This window comes from Tympanuchus pallidicinctus, unplaced genomic scaffold (assembly GCF_026119805.1).
Source record: "Tympanuchus pallidicinctus isolate F22 unplaced genomic scaffold, pur_lepc_1.0 scaffold4, whole genome shotgun sequence".
Taxonomy (NCBI): domain Eukaryota; kingdom Metazoa; phylum Chordata; class Aves; order Galliformes; family Phasianidae; genus Tympanuchus; species Tympanuchus pallidicinctus.
This window is the reverse complement of record NW_026294758.1, coordinates 6,436,617-6,455,225: the sequence shown is the minus strand read 5'-3', so window position 1 is coordinate 6,455,225 and position 18,609 is coordinate 6,436,617. Positions and strand designations below refer to the sequence as shown.

General features: G+C 39.4%; 1 protein-coding gene and 1 long non-coding RNA gene across 3 annotated transcripts in view; both read left to right on the top strand.

The window, feature by feature from the left end:
- The window catches only part of LOC128089455 (uncharacterized), a 67,756-nt gene that overhangs the window by 14,264 nt on the left and 34,883 nt on the right, over positions 1-18,609 (top strand). The gene's annotated exons all lie outside the window — the stretch shown is intronic.
- The window catches only part of MOB3B (MOB kinase activator 3B), an 82,955-nt gene that overhangs the window by 34,200 nt on the left and 30,146 nt on the right, over positions 1-18,609 (top strand). For both annotated transcript variants that reach the window (XM_052700915.1, XM_052700914.1), the window contains one exon: positions 2,228-2,831. In XM_052700915.1, coding sequence (XP_052556875.1) covers positions 2,414-2,831 — 418 coding nt within the window. In that variant the 5' untranslated portion in view covers positions 2,228-2,413. The remainder of the gene's footprint in view (positions 1-2,227; positions 2,832-18,609) is intronic.

Genomic DNA, 18,609 nt, shown 5'->3' with positions numbered 1-18,609 from the left:
GGTGCTGTAGTGGGAGCAGTAAGGACACAGCATAGCATGCAGGATCCCTGTCCATTGCAGAAGTGAGGGGGAGGTGTCAAAAAATCATGTTTTTCTTCATTCATTTTGGCAAGCTTTTGAGTGAAGAACAGGGTTAACTAGATAGCAAATATCCTCACAAAACTGCAAAAAGCGATTTCAGAGAACTGATTCACTGATCTTCACCATACTCTTTATTATATTTTTTTAAGTGAAAATGATTGAGAAATTAAATACACGTGTTCCCAGCTTTGCACAGCTTTCCAAGATATTTTAAGAGAGAGGAAAAATAGATCAACTGATAGTAGGCATTACAGTATGAGTTTGACATGTACAGTCCAGAGTAGTAAATATGTTTTTTTATCAGGTAAATTTGCAGATAAATAAGAGAGGCGGCCTTACTTTTTACTACAAGATGCTGAACGTAGGATTCTCAGTGCAGGAAATTCACAGGCAATTCTCATTTATTTTCATTCCCCTTGTTGTATTAAAGCACATTTTATCTGACTGCATAGTAATCTTATGTTATTAGCTGTTGAGTTGCGTTAGACCATGATGTATGTATGCTCCTGTGAGCAATTTCACCATTTGATTCTTGGTATGTAGAAGACTTGAGACAGTGAGTTGTTTGGTGAGTGTTTTGTTACTTCTTCTGTGTTCACTGTTCTTCTGCAGTGAAAGTTTAACAGCAGCGAATATTGTTATCTTTTCAAGATGATGTGTTTTATTTGTTACGCAGCTAGTTGTTTTAAATAAAAATGTTGTGTCATGGTGAATATTTACACTTGAGGAAGTAGCCATGTTAGAGTGCCATGTGTATTACACTCAAAAGAAGTAGTGACCTGAGCTGTGAAACTCCTGTTTGACATCCTTACTGCAAACTGAGACGTTGGCTCCATGCCATCTCCAAGTGTGCCAGTCACCAGCTCGGTCTGAGCAGCAGTAACCAGCTGTCCTTCAAAAGGCTTTTAAATAAACAGCCTGCTGCCACAGAGCATCTGAAAGCCGGAAGTTATGGTCTTTGCAACAAACTGTAGGACAAGGCTGTCTCTTAAAGCACCCTCATTTCCTGCTAATGACTCTTAATTTGACTATTAGGAGGCTGGCCTTCCCGGCCTTTGTATTTCATTATTTCCAGACTGTGCAGGAATACTACATCAAGGGCCATGTCAGGTGTGACTGGGGTCCAACCCTGCAAGTCTCATGTTTTGCTGACAGAGGAAGAATGACTGCTTATAAACTCATGATTGAAGTATCTCTGCAGGGTGGTGTAAAGATGTGCCATCGGTGAAAGGAAAGGGCAACTGGTTTTATTTAATCTTCCAGCTACTTGGGGGAGGATTTTCCATGTTGCTTACATTCTACTGTGTGCAGATGGGGTCTAACACACTACAGTTCTCCTTGCCTAGGTATGCGCTACTTTCTTCTGGTGAACAAAAAAAAAAGCCTTTTTCAAGACCTCTCTTGAAAGCTTTAAGAGTGCCTTCAGAGTAATTCAGTGCTTTCCATGCACAGCTTAAGGAAAACAGTAGAGCACACATAATCCCATGAAGAGTGTTCATTAGACACTGATAGGGTAGGATGCTTATAGTGCTATGAAAATTTAAATCGAGGGCCACAGTCTCTTCTCACGCCTCTTATTCTCCACACCCTTCTGCATCTTTGTTGCTCCACTTTGGACACTCTGTAATAGCTTTACATCTTTATATTGTGGTGTCCAGACCTGCACCTAATACTCAAAGTGAAGCTGCACAGCACAGAGCAGAGTGGGACAATCCCTTACCTCTCCTGGTGGCATTACTGTGCAGAGGCAGAGATCCACCATGCTGGCTGTTCCCCTGTAGAGAAGATAAATAGAGCTATTAAGAAAGTGTCAGCTTCACCATTGCTTTTTAATAGTTTTACACAGTTTAGTAGAAAATTAAAACCATTGCTGAATTCCCGAGGGTGGATTAAGTACGATAAAAGACAGAGATGATAATTCCTTAATACTTAAAAAAAAGAAAAAAGAAAAAAAGTATAAAAAATATGTTGTTTATGTTTTATGTTTTCATCAAGTTAGAGATTAGTATTTTTTAAATCTGGTTTATTAAATACTTTACATTTGCTTTTCAGCTTATAATTAATAGAAAACGATGGTAAAATGATAACAAACTGGTGGGTCCAAACTTGAGCTTTCCACTAATGTAAATCATTTCCATATCCTTAGGGACATGAAGCCTTTTGGGAAGGCTTTCAAGTGGAAGAGCTAGTAGACTGCTTTGAAGTCAACACGAACTTCTGTGACAAAAAGAACCTGGAGGACCTGTGATAGGGAGCAAGTGTTTTCAGATACCTGAGCTAAATCTTAGCAGTGCTTTTCTGCCATCTGCTGCAGAGCAGAAGATTATCAGACATGTCAATAGCACTGAAGCAAGTCTTTAATAAGGATAAGACTTTTCGTCCAAAACGCAAGTTTGAACCTGGAACCCAGAGGTTTGAGCTACATAAAAGAGCTCAGGCCACTCTGCACTCAGGTGTGGACTTGAAAGCAGCTGTACAGTTGCCCAGGGGAGAAGACCAAAATGACTGGGTGGCTGTCCATGTTGTTGACTTCTTCAACAGGATCAACCTCATTTATGGAACTATCTGTGAGTTCTGCACAGAGAGGACCTGCCCAGTGATGTCTGGAGGCCCTAAGTATGAGTACCGGTGGCAGGATGACATGAAATACAAGAAGCCTACAGCGCTGCCGGCACCGCAGTACATGAATCTCCTCATGGACTGGATTGAGATGCAAATCAACAACGAGGATATATTTCCTACAAGTGTAGGTAAGTGCAAGGAAGAATTGTCAATTGCCTTTCATTCTGTGCACTTCGCATGATTCTTCCTGACCTCACAGAGGCTGTGGAGTCCAAGGCTTTATAACAGCAGGTGGGGGAGGAGGGTGTTTTGCCAGAATGGTCTAAAATGTATGAAATGTCTGCTACATCTGATGGGGTTTGTTAGCCTAAAACGTTTTCATTTGAGCCATTTGTTCTTGGTAAGCTTCTGCTTCTCAGATTATTCACTACAGGTGGTGACCATTTCATTTTAGCTTGCTGAAACTTAGTCATGTTTGAATTGCTTTACACTTTGCCTTTGAATGGTATTTCCCTTTGGAAAAGTGTACAGCACTATGCAGCACAAGGCCATGGACAGTCAGGAATGCAGTCAACTATACCGTCCTACCCTCTCATCACTTCCCACACTAAACTGATGAATTAGAAAGTGAGTTATTCCCCAAATTACTGTACTTTAACCAAAGAGCCCAGGGAGGAAGCTGCTAGAGAGAGCACAATTTGTCTTTTGGTGCTGTTGTTAGCTTTTCTGGAGTGTGCAAATAAATGGAAGTATTGTTGCTAGAATATTTTCCTCTGAATGAGGAAGACTTTGTGGAGGAATGCCATTGTATGCATTGTATGGTGTAGAGAGCCTAAATCTTTTGCTGTGTTTGCAGCTAATGAAAAGGGCAAGATGCTGTACCTGAGCAGTGTGAACTTCAGTTTTATTTAATGAATCATCACTTCTTTCAAGTAGGAAAGCTGGGAGCTTCCTGTCAGAAATGTGAGATGTAATATAAATATATGGATGAGTAAATAGCAGAATATTTTGCAGTTTATACAGTTAGGAGATGGTACATCAAGAGGCTGCATGTATTGGTGAGCTTTGCTAACCTTTGAAATAGCCAATTCTTGGCCTCGTCTGCTCTTTGTTTGAACAGACTTGTGGCTTGTTTCCCAATCCTTATCTCTTTTCTGCACTAACAGGTAGAAAGAAGAAAACAACTATGTCTTTTAGGCTGTAATTTGCCAGTCTAGCAAGAAGCAGGATTTCAAAGGAAGAAGTATATACTTTTTGTATAGTGAAGAATAGGTCTGATTTCATAAAGCTTATTTGCTGTGAAAGATTTTTGGAATTGAGTGAACCTTAGGAGTGCAGTTAAATATGTGTTTTTGCTTCCACTGGTATTTTTTCCATGCTTTTGTTACACCAAGTTTCCATCTTCCAGTTTTCTGCTGTGCCACCACAGTGTGTATATGCAAAACAAGATTTGTGGCCTGAACACATACATGCTGATGAGTTTTACTAAAACAATAAAAAAAAACCCCACCCAAATAATACACAAGGTTTCAGCTCCAATAGCTCTCCTGTGTATGTTTTTAGTAAGATACACCTAAGGTAAACCTTCAGGATAAATGTGAGTAACAATAATGCTTAAATATTAAATAGCAGTGGTGGTTTGAAACCTTGATCTCGTGATTCAGAAGTTGATGCACACTGCAGTGCATTTGGAGTTCTGTGCTCTCAGTGAGGCCCTGAGGAGGCACCTAGAACAGTCAGAGGGAATTCTGTGTCAGAGTAGCTCCAACATAGACAGTGTTCTGTAGCCTCAGCAGCTAGGAGAAGTCCCTGGCACTTCGGGGGCCCATTTCTGGATGAGACGCTTTGCTCTTGAGGGAATCTTTCTAATCTTTCTAAATCAGTCCCCTATCTATAACGTGGAGATGGCACTACCAGCCTGTACAAATGCTGCATATTAAGCAGTTCAATGAGATGTGGTAGCTCAGCATGAATATTGTTCCATGTTTTGCTCTTCACAGTTGGTTAGAGTGAAGCTTTGTTATTGTATTGGATACTGTTTGTTCTGCCTGTTTTGCAGCAGCCTTTGGTTATTTGACCATAGGGTCTCTGTTATGTTTAGTATTAATGCAGATTTGCATTCAAACAGATAATTGGCAATGAAAATTAAGATTGTTCATTCTTCAAAGTAGTTGAAATAGATCTTGAAAGATGATCTACTTGAATGACAGAACTTAGTATGCCATTATTAGTAGTATAGCAGTATTAAAGCATCATATCTGGATGTAACTTGGAGATTAACTTATTGTGTTAAATCTTTGTAGCATACGTAGAGAATTCCTCTGGAAAAAGTGTATGTCCAGTGGATAGGATTTCAACTGACCTTTCCACTAGTGGATGAGTTTGCTTAAGAGATCTAGGAGATTTATAGGAGCTGTTTGTACCATACTTTTCTCAGCTTAATCCTATTGCCCTCTTTTATTTGACCATAATTCATGCAAACCACTTAAAAAAGGGATAGGGAATAGCCCCGCTTGGTGGTCTTTTGTTTTGGTTCTTCCCTCTGTGGTTAAAAGAAAAAAAAAAAACAAACAGAACAAGTGAGTTAAGTTATAAACAGTATACTACATTTAACACAAATTCCTCTTGGTGTTTACATTGACACTGTAACCTCTAACCTATGACTACTTACCAGTCTGTGTGCTTCCTGTGGTCTGGCTCCTCTTTGCTTTCTGTGGTCATTCTGGCCTGCTCACTTACTGGTAAAGAGCCCCTTCTCCAGCCACCCTCCTGCTAATACCAATCTGACAGGCAGGAGAAAAGGGAGCTGGCATGGGAACTGAGGAGCTGTTAAGTGAAACTGACAAAAACAGGTGCTTGAATATTAGGGGCTCTTTTTTCTTTAAGGCAAAACTTCAAAGATTATTGGAAAAACAGAGTCACAGCCTGTAGACAAGTTTTACTGATTATGACCTTGTTCTTATTTAAATTATTACCCATTTCTTTCATCCATTTTTAGGTGGGTTTAATGTATGTTAGAGGCTAGCAGCTCTGCAAACATGTTCTACGTGTAACTAGCCAGCTGCTGTGAGCAGTGTGAGACCTTTTTGGGAAAGGAAGAACAGGATGGGGGAGAGTTTGCTCTGTGTGCTTGCTTAGGCCATGCTGGTGAAGCTATTGATTCTAGTTTCCAACATGGCTTCTTTAGTGTGTTGGGGTTTCAGTTACCAGATACAGCTACATCAGATCCATGGCTTGAAATACAAAGGTAAAACAGAAGATGGAGATTTCTGCTAAAATAAAGAAGCACGTGGGCTTTTCTGACTTGATGTAATAAAACTCTAACCCTTGAAGATAAGAAAACAGTGAAGGTTGGGGACACAGAGTTTATGCTGTCTCCGTCCTTGGAAATTTTAAAGATCAAACTGTGTAAAGCCTTGAGTGTCCTCATTGGATCTCATGGCTGCGTCAAGCAGGAAACTGGGCTGCAGACCTCCCAGAGTCCCTGCTACCCTGAACTGTCCTGCAATATGTAATTCTGATTTCAACACTGACAAGCTGCTCAAGGAACAAGAGCTGAATTGATTAGAAACTGGTGAAGCAGCTTAAGAAGGTGCAATTTGGCATTTAACTGAAGTACAAAATCACTTCTAAGCTTTGAGAGTTTGTGTGGAATAGGATTTAAAAGTATTAAATTACTGTAATCAAATAGCCTAGTTATGGCTGGTCAAAAGGACAACATTGTCTTAAAGTGTTTAAAGCCTGGAACTTCAGCTGAAAACTTAATATATCTTTAGAAATATGTTGCCTTCTCCACACTTGTGAGCTCATGACTTTTGGTAGCAGGCAGTTCCAAAATTTATACATGGAGCATTAGTGTACTGCTTCTTCCTAGAGAAGAACCCCATACGTCCACACAGTACATCTCATCTCTAAAAGCAGACCAGGACTGTGGGGCCTTCTAGCCCTTTTCCAGAAAAGGGTTGCAGGTGACTGGTGCTGTGAACAAAGACTACTGTTGCTTTTGTTTTCCCAAGGAATGGAGAGGTGTATGAGATTTTGGTAGCATGGTGTTAACTGGCATTGGCTGGTTTTCTTCATCTTTTGCAGCCGCTGCAATTGCAGCATCTAGGGTCTGACATTGCCTTTGCACATGGGCCCTGCAATAAAAAAAAAAAAAGTGTAATTGCTACAGCTGGGTTTTTTTCCTCCCTCCCTTTCTCTCTTGCTTTCTCTCTTGCTTTCTTTCTGCCAAGCTTTGCCAAGGGCTGACAGGATGGGTCAGATGGCTGGATGTTAGCTGGTTGTTCAGTCATGGCTGGTGGATAGGTGTAGCTGTAGATTGACAGCTGAAGTCAGTTATAAATTCCAGTCACTCCTTTCTCGCTGATTTTTACATCACTTTGATCAGTAGTGGTTTTGGGCTAAGGAAGACATTGGCACTGTAAAGCTTTTCTCCTTTCCCCTATTGCTTCCTGTCTATGGTCCCTTCTTCAGCAGGGGCAACCTAAACAACTGAACAACTACACAGCTACATCTTTTGTGTAAATGAAGAAAATTCAACAAGACAGGTTATTGCATCCCAGTAGTTTTCTCTAGTCATTGAAGTGTGTGAATTCTGTGCTTATTTGTATGTTGCAGTAAAGTTAGAGCAGTAACACTTGTTTTTAGAAAGTTTTGTGTTTGGAAATATACGTGCCTGAAAAATAACGTAGATATTTTATATCGTGTTTATATGCCCAAATCTACTCTTTCTCTTCCTTTTTAGCTCTTAGGGTGATTCAGGGCCTAGCAGATATTTCTCTGTAAACTAAACTGGCAGATGAATATGCCATTTCAAAAGTACTGTCAAAGACAGCTGATAAACATTGTGTTGTCTCTGTCTGCATGGTGAATCTTGCCATCTGCTTGATAGATAAATATCTGGCCTTTTAAACATTGTTTCTTTTTGCTGACTAATTTTTCTTTTGAGCAATTTCACTCTGTTTTTGTTTAGTATCTTAAATGCCTTTTTTAGCCCATGCTTTTATAAGAATAAGGACTAAATCCTAGGAGTAATTTGGACAATCTTCAACCCCAGTCATTACTAATTACTCAGGGTAACAGTAAGGAGTCACACAGATTGTCCCATCAACCTTCAGGAAACTTGACTTTCCAGCACACTGAAATAGCATGTGCTATGGACATTACTTGAATTAACCTCTTGCAGGATCTGCACCTTCACCACCACAGCTTCTCCTCTACCTGAACTTGTGACCTGATCTCTTTAGCAACCTTCACAGCATGGCTAATGTCTGTTTGGTCTGTGATAGTGGGGTTGAGCTTGTGCTGAACTCAAAGTGTGGGAAATTTGATATATTTGAATGAGCTTTGCCTGGGAAAGTGGGTTTTGTAGAAGTGAGTTCCATCTGCATTCCACAGCCTTGTGTGCATTCCTTTCCTTGATGAACAGGGAAAACAGCTCCTTATAGAACCCTTATAAAACAGACTTTGTCTGTTATGCTGCAAAGCAGACTATATGTAGGAGTAACATTTATGGTTCATAATGGCTCTGCTGCTTCACTTCTTGGAACCTAAACAAAATTAGTTTCACAATTACTGCCTTTTCTAGTTGCTACTTTTTACCTGCATCTACTTTACCAAATCTAAGCTGTTATTTAAGCTTAGAAAGAGCGTAGAAAATTCATGATGCTCCCACAGAATATATTCACTGTGAAGATGACTCTTTTGAGCACAACATCTGTACTTTGTAGCATGTATCTGGCCATGGGGGAAGAAGTGTTAATGTGGCCTTCAGCTAACCCAGCCATGTGATATCAGAATAAATTGTGGTCATAGAAGTTTGAAATTAGTTTAGTCCTATTTAAAGTATGATCATAATTTAACTGCATTGTAGAAAACCGGAGTACTGTGGTAGTGCAGTTCTCAGGGACTTCTGGAAGGCCTAGAGTGAGGGCCTTTGCTTCAGCCCTCGCTCAGAGACGTATTAAGAAATACATCCACCAATACTGCCTTTATGTTTTCCTTCTATCAAATACTGATTTGGCCCTCTAGTTTCAGTAGTTTCCAAAATGAGCAAAATTAAAAATCTTAACAAGAAGAAACTCATTAGTTTCTTTCAAATGAGGCCCTCATGTCTTTTATAGATAATTTCTGGAGGAAAGTCAAGTATGTACTTAGAAAGTATGTGGTTAGAAACCCCTTGTGTTGATAAAAGCCATGTGTGAGGCTGTATTCTCTAAAAACAAAGACAAGAATGACATTCAGATAATTTGAAACATTTGTAAGCACTGTTTCATCCTCTGAATGCTGCAGGAAAAAAAAGCCAATCAGCTTGATTATCAGCACTGTTTTGAAATGTGATTGCCACCTGTGTACTTCCCGTTACAGTCAAATGTAGTGGCACATTTCTGTGCAGAGTTATGTGGCAGTTCTCTCCCTTGTGGAGCCTAAGTACTTGGCTAAACAAATGTTGGTAAGGAATCATGACAAGAAGAGCTTCAAGAGAAAAAGCTGCTTAGCATGGCTCTTGCTGATGTTGGTTTTGCTGCTGCCGATTGCCTCGAACACTGCCTTCATCTGACCTCTGGCTGGCTGCGCTTTGTGTGTCATGTCAGTGTTTTTTGTTTTCTCTTCAGATATGTTTGTTGTTATTTGATTCACTGCACCACACTTTACCTTTTCTTCATGGTGTGATTGTACACATTTCTATAAAGGCCATTACAAATGAAAGGGGGGGGGGATGACGACAGTGGTAGTGGCTCTGAAAGGAGCTTAACAGGATGGGTTCTCTGCATCTTTGTGGTTGTTGGTTTCACCATTCCTCTGGTATGTAGTCTATAGTATTCCTTCACACTGAGGACTCTTAAATTTATGACTTATCTGTTGAACACTTGGAAGAAAGCAACTTGAAATTCTGTGGCTGGTGTGATCTGGAAGAAGACAGCTGTATTCCTTCTACTGTTTTAATTCTTAAGGATGTTGAGATGGTGAGGAAATGTGTTTGTGTGTATATTGGTCCGTGCTGGGTAGCAGAAAATAAAGTAACTCAAAATACTTGAGCAACGGAACAAACAGAGATGTTTCTCAAGCTTATGTTCCTTGCTTCAGTGAGGTGCGTGTATGCCCCGTTTACCATGCTGACAATGGCTATGTGCTGTGAAACACCAGGAAGCATATGTCTGTGTGCTTCAGTAGGCCAACTGTAGCAGATAAAAAAGGCTTCCATCTAGCTTTGTCAGTGTGTTGTAGTGAAACAAGAATTCATACTGGCTGCTGGCCCTTCCATAGCTGTAATGGAAATACATGTATATATGTTCAACAGCATGCTTTCCTTAGCTGGTGAGCAGAGGGGTTTCTTGGTAGTTGTGAGCTGTATTTTTTAATCTACTGCTATATCCAAGCTTGTCCTTCTCTGCAACTTGCCTTACTCCTGTAGCAGCCCTCCTCTGGCTATGTGGGTGATATGTACAACCTTACACATTCATGGTGTTCAGATCTGTGGAGCTCCATGCAATGTCAGAAACTGTGTTACACCTGTAAGATTCTGCATGTTACCTGTTAGGATTGCACAGGAGTGCAGTGGCAGCTTGGATTTTATTGATGTTCTTGTGCACCCTGGATGTCCTCTTTATATGTACCTGCTGGCATAATTATTATTTTTTTTAACTTTGTCTCTTCTGTAATCTGGACACTTGTCTGGAGCTTATCAGCCAAAAAACTGCCTGCAGTGAAAGAGGAGATGGACTCTGCATCCTTCATGTGCCTTCTGGCATTTGAAAGCAAAAGGTGAAGGCTGAACTTCATTAATGTAGCTGTGAAGGGACGAGTTCTTGTCCTGCAAAAAAAAAGATCTAGTGAATCACAGAAATGATATGAAACAATTATCTTCATTCTTGCCATCTACCAGCTGTGTGGACATAACATCAAAAGACACAACTTTCTTAATGACACTGACAGACTTCTCTTTTTCTTTGTTGCTAATCAGTGCTGCTTCTATGTGCCTGAGATGCCAAACAGCTCTTATTGACACTGGGGCTCAACTAACACATGGGGTCTCCAGAAAAAGGTTCTGCATTCTGACAGTCATCATTGGACTGGGCTGTCATCTCTGTATCACAGACAACTCTTACAAGAAAAGAATCATTGGCTTCAGTAGGCTGTGTGCCACAAAACTTTCATGTGCTGCAGGACTGTGGAAAATCCAAATTGTTCTCAGTGTTTGATGCTGCTCTTATTAGATCCAAATTCTTGTACTACTGTATTCAGATACAAAGAATCTTTAGGTGGGAAAAACATAAAGCCAAGGTCTAAATGTTTTTTTTTCCTTGAAGACTGATATCAAATACCTTCCAGAAACAGATTCATGGTTGGTGCTTTTCCATGCAGATAGCAATAGGAATGTTATTAAAGTACAGGTATCTGTGATGTTTCATTTTTCTTACTTTTCAAAAGTTTTACTTTAATTGGAAAGCCTTCTGGGCTATGCGTAATCTCCTCAGTGCATAAGTGCATGATTGATGAATGACTATTCTACGATTTAAAAGAAAAATCCAGCTACAGCAAAGTTGAAGATTAAGACCCAACAAATGTTCAGAGCATCTGAGCAACTCTGCATAGAGTGGGATAGGCTTTACTGCCTGTGCTGACACAGAGAATTTTTTTTCTCTTTCCATTCTACAGAGAGTCATGCATCTAAAGCACAGGAGGGGGGCTGCCCCATTTCATAAGCCTTAAAATGTATGGTGGAAACTTTTATTTCCTTCTCATAATGAGAATCAGTGGCACTTTGACTCAAGGAAAACAAAAGGAAGGTTACTGAGCCATCTGGAATAAGAGATGCTCAAGAAGGGAATAATCAAAAGTATGTTAATAGTTGGAGGGGAAAAGGAAAGACAATGAACAGATTGTCTTTGAAAGACAAAACTCTTTCCTGGATATGGAAGAAGAAGAAAAAAAAAAAACAACCAACAAACAAAAACCCTTTGCTTTTAAGAGGCAGATGTTCAGCTGAACTGAGAAACATAATAGTTTATCGATAAATGTGTTTTAGCAACATTAGAGTGGTGAAATAATGGTAATTGTTGTTCATACAGTGTCAGCTTTAATGAGCCATAATAGAAAGAGCTTAGCCCCATAACAGATAAATCCTGAAAGCTTGGAGCTACAATACTTAACAGCAGAGACACTTTCAAGACATGCTGGATGAGATCAGATCTTTTAGAAAAGTGCCAGTGGATATTTGGTCATTAAGGCAATATATCTGTTTAGAATTTACATGCTTTAAAATTAGTTGCATAGCATGGCTGCCTCTTTTTGGATTTTTTAAAAATTAAAAATAGTAATAACATGATTTTGAAGAGGTCAGGTAAGGTAAATTTTGCTATTTCATTTGTCAAGTAGGAGACTAAAGCTCAGGTAATTAAAGTAGTCTGCATAAGAGATTTTTCGTGTTTTATATAATGGTAGTTCTTTGGTGAATCCAGAGACAGGTTTTATCAGTGATTCTAATAATACTCTCTGTTCCTAAAATGTTGGCTTTTTTTGTGTGGATTTGGAGAAATGGAAGTAAAAACTGAGGTATTCAAACTCCAATACCATACATTTTTAGCCATCCCATTAAAGGAGAAAGCTTGCAATTTTGATTCCCATGGGAACAAAGCAAATGCAGAAAGTTTTTGCCCTGTTATTTGTTTACTCAGGACATACAATATGACAATCTATCAAATATTTTTTCCATATTGATAGATTTTGAGGACGTGATTTGCAGAAGAATAGTTGTACAAGTTCAGAGTAAGAGTTTGTGCTGCCTGGTCTGCCTTTGGATATCTTGGGAAAACAAATATTGGAAAAGAGCAGGGTGCCGTTTACCCAGTTTCCAACATTTTAGAGATGACATTTTAGAGATTGCCTTGGAGGTGCTAGAACACACTTTGATCTGGGAGATTCTTCTAGGAATCTGCATCTCTCAAATGCCAGTCCTACTTTGTTATCTTCATGCTGATTTGCTAATTTGTTCATTTCAATTTTCTGATACTTCGGGCTTTCTGAAGGCAAGAATTTCTCCCACCCCAAAATTTTAAAGGTTAAGAAAAGAGTGGTTGGAAGATTTGGGTTAGAAAGGAGGATACATCCTTTTGTTCTCCTTTGAAGTGAAAATAAGGAGTCTAAAAGTTTACTCCCATTTTGTCTTTCATCTTCACCTGAGCTCCTTCAAGTGCTTCTTAGATTGTCTTTGGCTGACTGTATTCTAAAAACTCCTTATGACACAGTACCTGTTACACTCAAAGACAAAAATTTTGTAAAGAAAATCATTGCTCATTTTATTATTCACGCTGAACTGTTATCTGAGCTGACTGATTATCAGTTAACAGTATGTATGAAAGAACAATGCAGTAATATAATTGTTTTATGAAAAAAAAAAGCAGTTGAGTGTTACTGACACAAAGGAATCAGTTTTTCACTTGTGGATTTTTGCTACCAGAGTTGTGATAAAGTTTGGCTTTTGCATATTCTATTCCTCCTGCAGAAAACTGGGTTGGAGAGTGCTGAGGATTTCCCTTTGAAGCTGCAGGTGCTTGCACAGGAGCTGAGGAACTTTACAATAAAACAAGTGATTATGTAAATATTCAAGATGAAAAATTTTTTTCATGGAATGTAGCTTTCAGCTGAAATGAAGGATGTGCTTGTTATCTCTTTTGTTATCTTCCTGAGCTTATCCTAACATGTCTCATATTATGAAGGCCCACCTTCTAAAACACGCAAATCTTCCTTCCACTCAGTTTCAAAATGTTTCTTAACAGTTCTTCTTTAAATAGTGTTAAAAAAACCTTTCCATTCTTATAATAAATGATGATGGCTACAACGTCTTTCTTAATCTTTTGAGTAGGATTTTCTCCAAGTGGGCAGTTATTTTATAAAAATAATTTACAAAATACATCTCTGTTTTACTACGGTCTTTTTGTTTTGTTGATACTGTAGTTTTCCCTGATTTTTTTTTAATTTTTAATTTTTTAATTATTAGGCTGAATTTTGCAACAGATACAGGTATGAAGGGAATAGAGTCAGGCTTTAGGAAAATTCTTTGAATCCCAGTGAGATTTCTAAACCTTCAATCTGAGTCTTCCATAAAACTTAGAAGGAAAAAGTGATTTTATATTGTATAACTACAAGAATTAATCTAAGGATTTCTGTCATTGGAAGTAATTCAGATTGTGGAGGCCAAAATGCACAAGCAAAAAAGTCCAGTTCTTTTTCATAGCTGTAGCCTATTCTGTACTAAATCACGCATGTGCTAGAAGTCTGGGAATATTTCTCCAACACACGTATATCCTTAGAGATAAGCCAGTACTATCTTAATGTACAAAACATATTTTAATGTGATACAGTATGGGACAAACAGAACTGTTCTCTGTCAGGATTTCTGTGTTGTGCAAAACTTTAAAACTTTATCCTGCACTCAAACCCATAAAAGCTAACCTGTAACAGAAACAGATGATGAACTGTGCCTTCCTATCAGCACAGTACAAGTAGAGATGTATAACTGTGGAGGCCACACATGCAGTTAGAAGTCTGATTAAAGATTTATTCCCTCTGAGAATTCAGAGCTCCCAGTTTTGCTAGTACTTTGATGTTTAAAAATGGAAAATTCCAAACTCCTTTTCAGTCTTAAAATGTGTTGTGTACTGTGATAAACTGTTACCTGCCTCAGGTTACTAAATAGGCATTTATAAATGTTAGTAAATTGGTAAATCACTTATTTTCACTCCTCTTGCAGCAATAAGAACAAACTATCCAGTGTCAGGAGTCATATTCTGCTTTTCCTCAGGTACACAGGCTTTGCTGAGCATTTTTGACAGTACGACTGTCAAAATCATAGGTTAATTTAGACTGAAAGGGACCTTTGAGATGATCTGATCCAACCTTCTGGGTCAAGGGTGATCATGCAGAACAGATTGTCCAGGACTAAGTCAGCTGGATTTTCAAGATCTCTGGAGGTGGAGACTCCACAGCCTCTAAGTAACCTGTTGCAGTGTTTGACCGCTCTCACATCAAAGGAGTTTTCTTGGGCTCAGATAGCATGTTGTGCATTATAATTTGTGCCTGTCGCCTCCTATCCTGTCAGTAGGTGCTATGGAGCAGAAATGGCCCCCGTGTCTTCATTCCCTCTTACCAGTATTTATACACATAGATGCTCTGAAGCCTTCTCTTCTTCAGACTGAAGGACCCCACTTCAGCCTCTCCTCACATATGAGAGATGTTCCTGTCCTTTTAACTTCTTTGTGGCAAAGTGCTGGGATCAATCCAGTGAAGTCCTGTCTTTCTTGCTTTGAAGATTCCCAGAACTGGACATAGCACTCAAACTGTTGCCCCACTGCTGCTTAGGAGAGGGAGGGATCATCTTTTTTGACCTTTTACCTTTTCCTATTGCAGCCAAAGATATTACTGGTGTCTTTTGCCGTGGGAGCACTTTGCTGGTTCACGATCAGTTTCTTATCCACCAAGGTCTTTTTCAGAAAATCTGCTTTTAGCTACACAGCCCAAGAATGCACTAGCATATGATTGTTACCCCTAGGAACAGGACTTTGCATTTACCCAACTTAATGACACTAGCTTCCAGCCTTTTGAGGGCCTTTGGCCCAGCAGCGTGCAGTTTGGTTTATCAGCCGTTCTTTCCAGCTTTGGATCATTTTTGAATTATCTGTGAACTTCTGGCACGTTGCTCCACCACCCATATCATTGGTGAAAACTTTTGGTAGCGTGGACTGCTGTACTTTCTGTCACTGACCACAGTCCTCTGGACCTGGCCATTTAGTCAATTTTCAATCCACCTCACTCTTTGCATACCTAATGCATATTTCACTAGCTTATCTGGGATGACATTATGGGATACTGTGTCAAAGACTTCACTAAAGTCAATGTAAACAATGTTTACTGCTCCTGCCTTATCCACCAAGCTAATCACCTTACTGTAAAGACCATCAGCTTGGATATGTGTGACTTCCCCTTGTGTACATTGCTGACCACTCCCAGTCAGCTTCTTGTCCTTTATGTGTTTGCAAATGCTTGCTATGAGGATTTTGTCCATCACTGTCTCGGCGAATGAGGGAGTCTGTCTAGTCTAGTTCCCCTCATCTTCTTTATTGCCATTTTTGAAAACAGAACGGATAGCTAATGAGCAAGGTCCACTGTGAGTCGCATGTCTTTTGAAAAGTAGTCAAGAATGGCCTCATGACACCATCAACTATCTCCCTCAGCACTTACAGGTGTAACCCATTAGACCTCATGGAGTTACATATGCCCAGCTTATTTAAGTGCTCCTTGATCAGGTCCTCCTCCACCAAAACAAATAGAAAAAGATAGAATGGAAACACAGACTGTGAATCAGATCACAAATCAAGTCACGATGACTTAAAAATGGAAATTGCCTTCACAGTAGTGTAACTGATTACAAGAAGTATTGCATATTGAAGATCAAGTTTATACAGATTAATTTGCCTTTTTTTTTCCATGTCATTGAGTGTAATGAAAATTCATTTAAGAACATATTTTCATTTTCATAATATTTTCTCCTTGAAGAGAACAGCAGGGAGTAATATTGTTCTCATGTTTATATTTTGTCTCTGGCTGCTGTGTGTCCCTGGTATTTTCTTTTGTAACGTGTACTTTCATGTGGTCTAGATCTAAGCCACCCACACACAAGTTAAAAGCTGTGCACTTCTACCACCAGTCCAGTTCTCCTTGGACTGACGTTTCGACTGGCAACTTGTTTGTCAGAATATGAACCCAAAACAGTAAGTGTATCTTCTGTGTGAATTTCCAGTACACACTACTAAGCAAAGTGGACAGTCCTTTCTTTTTAAGCCTTCTATTGTTAATTCCTCATGGCTGGAGACAGTCAGAAAAAAGCCGTGTAAGTCCTCTGAGCTGTAGACTCCAGCTGCTAATTCACCCAACCAGCCTATGCTGGTTTTGGCAGATGGTTTCTTTTTTAGCATAACATCTTTAATGGCCTACTTCCCCTTGTTGGCCAGGGACAAGCAACAGCTGTAAAATCATCTAATGGTACTTAAAGATACCTATTAAACTTTCCATCTGCATACCACATTTGAGCTGCCTTGTACACATTGCCTTGTAGTTCACATGGTTATCCCGAAAGACAGACAGCCACAAAAGATCCAGTTTATATTTCATGTATTTATGGAGATAATCTGCTGTTCACAGTCGGATTTTGAGTTGTCTTCCTACTTAAAAATATTTGAAGTAATGCAGAAGCACAAAACTCTTTGCAATAACTTCTATTTTTTATGGTCTCTAAGGAAAAAAAAAATAAAATAAGAGCATGGAGAGGCTTTTAAAATCCCAGTGCAGTGTTTACCTCTGCCAAAACTATCAGAAATTACTAATAATTTGAGCACATAAGTACATAAATGCCAGATTTCAGAGATCATTTGAAGACTCCTTGCCTTCTGGATGCTTAGAGTGCACAGGAGGCAGCACATGGTACAGGACAGTGGGCAGTCCATGAATCTAAGCCCACGCTTCTAGTGGGGGAAAAAATAAGGAAGGTCAAAATTAGAAAGGGTGGTCATATTGAGGGCCCAGAACAGCTTATGGTAATAATGCATTATAGTCACGGCCAGCCAGTCCAGCTGTGCCTAAATGTGCCTGGAAGGAATGGTTACTCTAAGGCATTATCTTCCTGACTGAAAGAGTGAAGAAGAGCTGGAAGGCTGTAAAAGATTTCTTGAGCTATAAGTGGGAGGAGCTGTTCACAAAATCCTTATACACTTAAGGCATCAGGTTAGTTCTTGGTGATGGCATGCACCTGTATGCAGAGCTGACATAAAAGAAAGCGTTAGTTAAGCTGACATGGCTAACCGGCTGTTAGCAACTTGCAGGGCATTGCTGGGAGGAGAGGAGGGAGGATGTACAGCTAATAGAGCAGGGAGCAAAAAGCTAGATCTTCCAGCTTCAGTGGCAACTGAAATTGGTTCTTGAATATGGTACTTTTCTTTCCAAAAGAGTCAAACCATTCCTTTAAAAAAGTATTACTGCAAGGAAAGCTATAACAAACTAACCTGTTGCTGCTTTACTTCAGGAATTAAGTGTGACCCTGTCTTCCTGGCTGTTTTTTTCCTCCCTGAAATCAGTCAATTCAAATATCATTTTTCTTAGTAAAATCCTTCTCTGTATCCAGAAGCTTTGCCTTTTGTGCTTCGTCTCCTAACATTCTGCATTTTTTCATCTGAGCTCTCTCCCCTACCTGTTTGACTGCACTGTGACAATGCTCTGGATAACTGGTTGTGGTAACACGAGTGTAACTGTGGCCAACAGAAAAGGTTTCAAAAAAATAGTCTGTTTTCAGCTGATGCATCACCATGGAGTCATTTTACTGTATACTTTAGTCTTCTGGAAAACTTGTTTTAGGGTGAATTGATATTCTGACTTATTTTCAGTGCTTTCTTAATTGAGCAGTCTCACGTTACCTCCTGATATGTAGCGGATTTTTCTGGTTTTGCAACTCAAGTTCCAATGGGACTGAAGAATGCTGCATGCAAGGGATTTTCCCTTTCTTCATTTTTTTTTTTTTTATGAATCCTGATGAAAAAAAAAAACCTTCTTGATCATGATACAACAGTGAAGTTTGTGTGCTAAAAGCCACTTTTGCAATGCTAAACTGCAGATGTTAAATGCATAAATTGTTGGCTAGAAAAGGAATTGAAGAGGAGGGGTAGATCGTTGAAATCTTGCACTGTGAAACTTAGTACAGTCAGCAGTGAAGTTCTGCAGCCTTACAGGCTGGGATATGGATTCTTTAGTGTGCTCGTAAGTGAGAGGCAAGAAAGAGTGTGAGCAGTGAGGTAACAGATAATGTTTGTTGATAATAGAAAGGTATTCAAGGTAGCAGAACAGGGGCTAACTTGGAAGAACTGCAGATCCCATGGGTCAGTAACTGCAATAAAAAAGCAGATGTATGTTGGTGTA